Source organism: Setaria viridis, chromosome 1 (genome assembly GCF_005286985.2).
Source record: "Setaria viridis chromosome 1, Setaria_viridis_v4.0, whole genome shotgun sequence".
Classification (NCBI taxonomy): Eukaryota; Viridiplantae; Streptophyta; class Magnoliopsida; order Poales; family Poaceae; genus Setaria; species Setaria viridis.
Window position 1 is genome coordinate 12,681,443 of NC_048263.2, and position 10,011 is coordinate 12,691,453.

The 10,011-nt window shown below is 40.1% G+C and overlaps 1 protein-coding gene across 3 annotated transcripts; it reads right to left on the minus strand.

Moving 5' to 3' along the window:
- Positions 1-4,488: 4,488 nt before the first annotated feature.
- On the minus strand, positions 4,489-6,450 carry LOC117841414 (uncharacterized). Of its 3 annotated transcripts, XM_072292702.1 has the most exons (5): positions 6,256-6,450; positions 5,780-5,862; positions 5,495-5,688; positions 5,200-5,401; positions 4,489-5,114 (listed from the first exon to the last, which is right to left on the minus strand). In XM_072292702.1, exons 1-5 carry the CDS (start codon positions 6,331-6,333, stop codon positions 4,727-4,729), a joined length of 945 nt encoding a protein of 314 aa, XP_072148803.1. In that variant the 5' UTR covers positions 6,334-6,450; the 3' UTR covers positions 4,489-4,726. The 3 variants fall into 3 exon arrangements, with proteins under 3 accessions (XP_072148803.1, XP_034577698.1, XP_072148804.1); XM_034721807.2 differs by having other exon boundaries at positions 5,200-5,688; positions 6,256-6,448; XM_072292703.1 differs by lacking the exon at positions 5,780-5,862 and having other exon boundaries at positions 5,200-5,688; positions 6,256-6,404.
- Positions 6,451-10,011: the final 3,561 nt, after the last annotated feature.

The following is a 10,011-nucleotide window of genomic DNA, read 5'->3' on the forward strand; positions in this document are numbered from 1 at the left end:
ATGGCGGTATTCAACTAAGAAAACATGAGGCACCGGATGATCGGATGGTTCATTGGAGTATGCATCGGAGCAACCATCAAAGCAATTGGTACAACGCGCAGAAGGGCACCGGATGATCTAATGGGCATCGGACTAATGCATCAGATCATCCGATGGCTATAGTGAGCGGCTGACTATGCAAGACCACCATATGATCCGACAGGGTACTTTTTATGAGCGTCGGATGAATCGGTGAAGTGAAGGCATGGAAGAGTCAAGCACCGGATGATCCAATGCCTGTGTGGAGGTCACTGTCGGACTAAGCATATTTACTTTGAAATCATCCAAAAGGTTTTCGGGCAAAACCTCATAAGAACCAGATGATCCGATGGTGCCATCAGCCAATGCACTGGATGATCCAATGACCATCAGATGAAGTTTCAGAGCAATTTTAGGCAGAGGGGTCCAACATCTATATGCGTCAGCAGGGCACACCAGATGATCCGACGCCTACACAGAGTGACAATCGGATCATCCGATGCTCGCTGTTTTCACTAGCTGTTGGATCAACGGCTCTTTGAGGTCCTTGGCTATTTATAGCCCCTCTACTCTCCCATTTAGAGTTGCTAGAGTGTGCACAAGTCCATTCAAGACCAAGAATCATCAAGGTCACATCCGTGCTACCAAAAGTCCAAAAGTGATAATCCAAAGCTTAGCGCAATCTTAGAGAGTGATTAGTTCTAGGATACGCCTATAAAGAAGTGAGTGCAAGGTGTTGCTACCTTGTGTTTGGTTCAAGGAGTGAACCACCATTGTAATTAAGCTTGGTACGCTGGCACCTTAGGGCATTGGTGGCTTGCCAGTAAGCCTTCGACCCTCCAGCTTGGTGTGGACGGCGACGATGACCATGTGCGGGGGCGAGGAGATCCCTTCTTTCATGGAGAAGCACCGTAGTGTAGATTGTGTCAAGGTGACTGGAAGAGAAGGAGTGGTGAGCCTTGCCTTTGTGGCAAGCTTCTCATCCAGCTTGGCAAGAGCATTTGTGGTGAGTCCAAGACCTTGACCGGAGAGACTTAGGGACCAGGAGCATATCCTTAGTAGAGCTCCAACGTAGATTAGGATGGCATTTGCCTACTGATACCACATGATAAGTCATCTTGGTGAGTTTGCATCCTTCCTAACCCACTCCTTTACGTTTCCGCATTTCTTACTTGCAACTTGAGTACCTTTACTTTCTAGAGTAGTATGTTGATAGTTTTGGCTCTAGGTTGCAAAACTCTTTGTGGGTGGGAAGTTTCACTAGATCAATCGTAGATGCACATCTAGATAGCATGATCTAGTTTATGTTTTATGCAAAGTAGTGGAAGCCATAGGCTAAGATTTTTAAGTTTGCCTAATTCACCCCCCCTCCTAGGCTATGAGCACCAATTTCTTTCAAAGGTGCACACCAACTTGAACATTAGCTCCCACTTATTAATATGCAAGAGCAATGGGTATGAAATGCTAACATGATTGGCTCTAGTGTAAGTGGGAAGTCATTAGTGATGTGTGCTGTGTGGTAGTCATAGGATGATGACATCATGCCAACATTGTGTAATTAGCATATTTTAGTGTTACATTCCATGACATTTAGTCCCGATCGATAATACCACCCGAGACTAATACTCACTAAAGAGTGAAAGAGTATTAGTCCTTGTTGGTATTACCAACCGGAACTAAAGGGTGAGCATTAGTCGGACTAAAGGGCTCCTGGATTCCCTCGGTAGTGTCTATTGCAACTGGGACTAAAGGGGGCTCTTTAGTCCCATTGGTAAAATCAACCGGGACTAAAGAGTCCCCGTCTATTATGACCGTTGGATCCAGGACTAATGACTCATTAGTCCTGGGACCATTTTCCTCCGAGATCTTTGTCGCTGGATGGAAGACCTATTCTCCGGTAGTGATTGTTAGTGAGACTCCATGATGCAAATTGACAATGTGCTAACGAGATCCCTAGCTTGTACCTATCATGTGGAACTATGATGTAGAGATAAGCTGGTACATGTGTTGGGTGGATGAATATGTTGCGGTAATCTAGAATTTCTTTGCATTAGATAGCTGTTATTACCAAAATTTGTAAAATAGTTGCGATTAGTTGATAATATTGTCATAAATTTCTTGCGTTGTGATAATCTTGAGTTTTGTTGCAAAATGTTGGTCTATATGGCAAGGAAAACTAAATGGTTGCTATGAGGTAAGTAGTGTTGCAATACATGTATACTATTACCACATTTTCCATCTATTGCTATATTTTTTGTTCATTATCATTGCTAGGAGAGGGGTAAAATTGACTTACTAGCAAAGTATGCAACAAAGGTTGCTCTATCATAGTGGTAATTTATTGATTATCTAGGAGGTCATGGGTTCGATTCCTTTGGACAAAATTTTTTAGTGAATTTTGGTTCTAAATAATTTCTTTGTTACAAAAATATATCGTTGCAAAAACTCTTTATTGCATCACTTCATTGCATGTAAATTAACATTGGTATTGCAACCAAACAAAAAACCAATATATAAACAACGAAAATACTTGCCCCGCCTCCCAATGAATTGTTGCAATTGGTAGCTATTGCCACGATTCAGACCCTATTGCCATGATTTTTCACCACTGCAAAAGGCTAAATATATAATAGTGAGTCCTTAGACCTGAGATCAACATGGAGCCCTAGATTATGGAAAATTACATTTTAGGGTTGCCAAATGCTACACTATAACTGATTAGTTATAAACATAGCTTTTCTGTTGTGATCTAAAGCATGTTGCAAGCTGTATAGAGTCAAGATGAAAATATGCTCCTCACATGTTAAGAAGAGATGTCTCTGGGCCCTCTCAATATGTAGAAATTGACCTTGCATGGTCCTGCCATGACTAAAGTTTAGTAAGTGAAATAAGTTCTATATGGAGTGATAAATAGTTGAGTCACCAAGGATAGCTCTACCTTCGCCTTCAACCTGACTAGGTGTCATGTGATAAGCATATGGTATTACCTGAATGTCATTTGTCATGCAGGATATAATTATCGTGGATCATAGGGAGTTAGTATGCCTTGCTAGTGGATATGCTGATTATTGACACTTAAGTGTTTACACAAGCGCGGTTTGAGTCTTGTGCAAATGGAAAATTATTGGAGAAATATGCCAAGAGCCCGAAGTGTAGAGTCCTAACGAGCCATTAATTTCTTTATAGCCCATTAAGATGTCGACATATATGCATGTGTGAGCAGCTATACTTCCTCCTTCTCACGAAAAGTACAATCCTAGTATTTAAAAAAATCCTATAAAAAACGCAATCCTAAGAATTGGCTCGTACCGCATTCGCGGTGGCTCCCTGCTTGCCCAAGGCCATGCATGCGCAAGGTGCAGGCCACCTCCCTGGCTGCGTGCTTGGACAGCGAGGCACACGTGTGCAGTACGCCGTAGACACCTGGTTGGCTGCGAAATACAATCTCTCCTTCCGGGTACTCCTTTCGTTTTAAATTGTAGACCATTCCAACTTTCTTAAAGAGTCAAACCATTTTATGTTTGACTAAAATTATAGAGGATTACAAAGATTTATGGTACCGAATAGATATACTATAGAAATATATATAATAAAGAATGTAATAGTACTTATTTGGTATAATAAATGTTAGTACTTTATTATGTAAATTTGGTCAAATTTGAGATGATTTGATTTTTCAAGAAAGTTAGAATGATTTACAATTTGGAACGGAGGGAGTAAAAGGTTGGTCATGGAGAATAAGTACACGCGTACCTTGAAGTGTACCTGGACTCTTAGGAGGTGCTGCTGACATACGGACTGCGTCAGGCCATATGTCTACTTCCCATGTCGACTGCGTCAGGCCATATGTCTACTTCCCATGTCGACTGCGTTGACTACATGTGCTAAGTCTTCCCGTTGTACCGCGCAATGAGAAAAGATATAATCTAAGATCAAGGATTCTATTTACAAGGTTAATTTTAATTGTGTGCTAGCGAGTAGCCTACACGTTTCCGACAAGTATAAAGAATTTATTATTTTTTCTTATCGACGACCAAGGTGGTCGTGTTTGTTTTGCATATTTTACTACATGTTGAAGCGTGGCTGGATAAGTATGCACAACCTTGACAATGAGGCCATGAGGGCACATTTGTGTTGTTTAATAAGCCTATTGAACTCCGGGAGAGATTAAAGCAACTACTTGATATCGTTAGGCGCACCAAATGTACGAATTATTAGGAAACCTATCAAGTGGAAAAGCTTTTTTGGAAGAGGTCCCTACCCTTTAACATGTGCTTTTCATGGTGATGTGACGTTCTGTCCAAAATTTTCCGGTGCCTAATAACCTATATAGATATGTCTCATCACTGGCAAAGATGATGCGAAATTTGAGGTAAAGGAGATCATGAAATTTCCATAATGTATCTTAAGGACCTTAATATCTCTGAAAGTGCTTTTGAATAGTATGCTAGCACTTGCAGTGTCCCTTACTGATGCAATCCAAGCATAGTTAGTTTTTAGAGTTTTAAGGTAACATTTTACAGCATATATAGTTTTACAATCCTGGTCCAGCTTTACCTTAAAAGTTGTTTGAATTGAAGAAAGCAAGCAACAAGCCTATTACATAAACCATCAATCCATCACAAGAAACTTTCGCAATGAAGATCGAAGAACTGTAGCTTAACAACAGCAGGAAATGCATAAAACGTCTGTTTTGCAGTAGGACTGATTAGCCGAACTTGTTTTGGATGTCAGTGGCAACGAGCTCACCTTCCAAGTATAACATCTTTTCCATGACCATGAGCAGCTCGGGCCATTCGCAATACAGAGTTTCCTCAATGTCGTCATTGTTATGCTGATGCAAGTGGCATCTTATATTTCTGTTGAGCCGCAGTAGATCAAACGGAGTCCTTCTGTACTCGCGAACATTTTCAACCCCTTGGTTCATTCCTTTTTTTGGAAAGGTGACCCACTCGTTGATTCTTGCATTTGCCCTGGCAGTATCCAACCAGTCCTTCTTGTAGGGGAGCTTAGAGAGTATTCTCTTCCTCTTTGCTTCGTCTTCGCGACCACGATAATTCACAATTCTATCGTGTAGCATCAGGAAGACCTCAGTGCTGTGAAGTGTGAACACAAGTAACCAAATGAGCCTGTGGCAACAAATTAAAGACGATGAAAATGAGAAGAATTTTTCAAATTTACCGGTTTTCCATTGGCAGAAGCGCAACGTTGTTTACAATCAAGAATTCATCTCTCATTGTAACGGTGCCCCTCCCAATGAGCAGCAAGAATTCCCTGTAGTCCGGAGGCAAATTGCTGATATCCCCACCCGAGAATTTAATCAACTTAATCAGGACCTTGGCCAGGTACTTGTAGTCATCTCTCACACGCTCAATACTGAAGCCTGTATCAGTGAAACTGACCCCTCTCAGCTTGACACTCCCATTGTTACCAATCCAGACATCGGACAACTGCAGAGGTGCAGTGAGATACTTGCCAATTTTGTGTTGGCTGCTCAGTATCAATGCAAGTTTTCTGCTAATCCTAGTCGCTTTGTCAGATAATCGCCAGAACTTCTTCGCTGTTCCTAACACCGGGACCTGGATCAGCATCGCGTTGGCCTTGGCGTACCTCATCGCGTCGTACAGCCGCTCGGCAGAGGACTCGTCGATGTCCTCGGCTCTATGAACACTGAGAACAAAAAGAGTCTGAGGCCATGGAGACAATAAACCATAATCGATGGGGCAGGGACCTGACGAAACAACAAAGAGCAGCATCTCACTTGTATTGACGCTGAGGATTCACCACTCTGTTGGCATGTGCCTCCCTGCCCCTGTTCAGGTGTTCTGCGTTTGCTCCAACAGCCTACCGAAAATGCCCAATCACGCACAGGAAACCGAAAACATTCAAGTAAAAAAGTTGCACGAACTGCTCTAGTCTCGCTGTCTCAGCAAAAACACATTGATTCAGGAGGATCTTCATCAGTTTCTTTCGAGACAAAAAATATCTCTTACATTTTTTTTGAAAAAAGAAAACCTTGTAACGGAAGGTCGTCAAAGTCTGAGATTCCTTATATTCCTAGCCTAAATCAAGACATGCGCACATAAGGCTATCTACACGACTATCTGTCAGAGACTCAGAGGATGACCTTGCTCGCATGGATCCTACTACTTTAGAACAAATCATAACTTTCCATGCTTCGAAGATAAAAGTTTTTGTAAATTAAATTTCTGGATGAGCACGGAAGCGGATTCTAACCTGCATCAGAGCCGCGGCGCCGAAGCAGAGGCCGAGGCCAAGGCCGGCGCCGGCGCCGAGGCCGAGGGTGTTTCCCATGGAGCTCCTCTTCGCTCTTGCTGCTGCTTCGCTTGTTCAGCTGCGGAGCTTCAGGCTAGCTGCCAGATGTGAGGGAAGAGCCAAGAGAAAGTGGTGGCGGGTCTGGAAAAGCAAAACAAAGGAGACTAGAATTAGGGGTGTTTGAAACGGACTAAACTTTAATTATCGTCACGTCGGATGTTTGCATACTAATTAGAAGAATATTAAATATAGTCTAATGATAAAACTAATTGCATAAACGAGGGCTAATCTATTAAGCCTAATTAGTTCATGATTAGCCCATGCGATGCTATAATAAACATGTGCTAATTATGAAACCCTCAATTATGCAATTAGTTTTATAATTAGTTCATATTTAATCCTATTAATTAGTTCATATTTAATCCTAATTGACATCAAACATCCGAAATATTTTTAAGATCACAAGAGACCTCCAACAATAGCGACGTCTCTCCAACAATAGCGACTGATCACGATGGGATGGCAGGATAGAGATCGATGATTGAGATGACCAGTCCGTGTGCTTTTGGTCAGGCTAGTTTTTGTTCTATGCACAAGAAAAAATTATATAAAGATTCTCTAGCTCCACCTTATTTCAAAATTATTTATGCTTGCCCAAACGCTAACAACAGACCAACTCAAACGCCGAGAATAAATGGAACTTTGGCACTGACAGTGGGAGCACCCATCTGAAAGGTGAGAATAGTGAATTTTCTTAGTTTTTGTGTTAGAACGACCGTCCTTTTGATTGGTATTTTTCTAATTAAGGGGGTGATAAACTTTAGCACCTGTCACATCGGATGTTTGATACTAATTAGGAGTATTAAACATAGTCTAATTACAAAACTAATTGTACAAAAGGAGTCTAATTCGCGAGACGAATCTATTAAGCCTAATTAGTTCATGATTTGACAATGTGGTGCTACAGTAACCATTTGCTAATAATGGATTAATTAGTCTTAATAGATTCATCTCGCGAATTAGACTCCATCTGTGCAATTAGTTTTGTAATTAACTCATGTTTTGTCCTCTTAATTAGCATCCAAACATCCGATGTGACCCTACTAAAGTTTAGCACCTCGTATCCAAACACCCCCTAAGCATTAGTGAAATTAGGACGATGCTACAGTTCTCCTTACCTTCTAGGAAGTAAGAGCTCGAACAAATCACAGCCGTTGATTTTCATACTAGATAAAACATTTAATTAATTTAGATAAATCCATATTAAATAAGTAAAAATATGAAAATATATTTCATAATCAATGTAATAATACTCATTTGACATCATAAATAGCATTGGTCTTTTCTATAATCTTTGCACTATATAACAGTATTTAGGAAAATGAGATCCAACCTACGAGAAACTAGTAGTTTTGATTAAGAAGAAAATAGGCACTCAAATTCAAGCTAGAGATGACTCAAACCTGGGTGGTTACGGTGCACGACTATATCTTACTTTGCACGACTATATCTCCCACTCTAACCAGTTGAACTATGCTCACCTCCTGTATTTAGGAAAACCTTGATAACTCCTTATATTTATTTATGAATGGAGTTTGGAAAACCATATACAGAGAAGCAACTAGCAAGAGCAGATGAGGGATGCGGGGAACAAATTGGGTGCGCGTTGTTAGCGGAGAAATAGTGGAAATGGGGGCTGCAATTGCGGTCCAGGCCCCACAGTCCTTTTGGGTAATCCCATCGTGCCACCTTTTGTTCCATTGGCTTTCTTTTGGACACAACTTTTTTCCAAGCTTCGTCACCTTAGCCTGCAGGGTTATAGCTTTGCCTACGAAGGAACCTCACAACCTCTCTCGATCTCCAGCAATTTTCAAAGAACTGGTATTGACTGACAAATTTAATTTTAAGATCATTTGAGCCAACTCATATTCCTACTGAGTAAGAAATGCTCAACAAATTTAATTTTAAGAATTTTGAAAGCTAATAATGCTGCCAACACCAGAAATTTCAGAAACTACTTCATCCTACATAATTCATATATTCTGAATGCAGAAGTCCCCAGCAAATATGCTGTGGATAAACATGTTTCTTCATGTCTAATAAGACAAGTACAAAATACTCTGTAATGGCATAATCACAAATAGTGAAATACACCACCAGACAACACTCCTATTACTTGTGAAGTTACTGATGGCAGGTCAGCTATAAAGTCATGGTACGACGCATGTCACGAAATGGTCATAGAAAATATGTTGTGTCTTTGGCCCTGAGGTATTTTCCCCTTTGGCCTATAACTATCTTAGCACAAAAATTTGGAAAAAGAAGGTAAGAAACATATCTGCAGCTATATCAAAATATAGTGATTGCACCCAGCTAAGGAGTGCTTTGAGTTATCAAAGAATATGAATTGTGAATAAGCTGACTAGCTGTACTCAGTTACTTGGGTATTTTATAGCAAGCTACCTTTACTTTCAAGCATAATGAATTGTTTGCTATTGCATGATGACAATTGGCTAATAATTACATATATCCTAATTTTAAATTTAACCAACAAATACCAGCTTGTTCAGGTAACTAGTGGCATATCAGCTCCACACACATAAGGATTATCAGGTTATTGCGGAGTTGTGTCATATAGAAGACCAAAATGGAAACTAGTGATAAACACTGGAGTTCCATTGATCAGTGCTTCCTAATAAACAGGATAACATCAGACTTCAACAGGTCATGTGGTCAGTGTTTGAACTTCAAAGTACTTGACCATTAAAACATGTATTTATTAATTCAGGAAAGAATACTTATTCATCCAAAATACCAAATGTTTGTTCATTTCATCTTCTCTAAACAGGAAACAAAAAGATTTAAAAAATGCACAAACATCATGTCTGAAATTGTATTCAAGACATTCATCTCAAACTTGTTACCTAGAAACAAAACATCATGAGCATGACAATGCAGTGAAAATGATGCTTGCGAACCTGGGGTAATATTTCAGCAATTGAACAAGAATAGTATCTCTAGTTTGAGATTATCAAACCTGGAACATTATAGGAATTCCGGCGAGAAACATTTTAAACAACTTTTTAGACCTGAAACTTCTCACATATATGAGCTGACTATAAGATGCATGAAACATGCACTGATCTTATGATAATACCGTGCAATCAAACCTTTGGCAGCAAATGTATCACAATTCATCATTCAAACTCTAACCTGCTCAGTTCATCCCCAAGTTTCAGCTATTGTAAAGAAGTTAGCTGGGCAGTGGCTCGCAAATAATGGTAGCATTGACTGTTGAAATCATGAACGAAATGGCTGCTAGGACTAGGTGGGATCCAAAAGGTGAATTCTTTCGATTACTGCAATGAAATGGAAAATCAATATTGTGAATTCGAATCTTTCCTTTATATGTATTTGGCCTTATAAATGAGAACTACTGATGCATGAACCTTGTGGACTTATGACACTATGACAATCATTTCATTTATCAAAACCATACAATATTAGCGTGTTCAAGTACTGAAATGTGATATACTGATTTCAAGACCCAAATAAATTACCCATGTACCAGCTATAAGACCCAAATAGAAACTCTTCATGGTAAAAGTTGAGGCACAACCATCTAAAACAGTTATAGCGGAGCTAGAGCGAGGCTATAGTCGGCTATTTAAAAGCATGGGCACAATGGATCAGTTAATGCATATATAAAGCTGGCTG

Bases quoted from the DNA above. Each gene is read 5' to 3' on its own strand.
- LOC117841414 (XM_034721807.2), bottom strand. From the start codon at position 6,333: ATGGGAAACACCCTCGGCCTCGGCGCCGGCGCCGGCCTTGGCCTCGGC. The intron at 5,689-5,779 runs GTGAGATGCTGC...TTTTGTTCTCAG, and splicing joins AATCCTCAGCGTCAATACAA to TGTTCATAGAGCCGAGGACA. The intron at 5,115-5,199 runs GTAAATTTGAAA...CACACTTCACAG, and splicing joins CTTCTGCCAATGGAAAACCG to CACTGAGGTCTTCCTGATGC.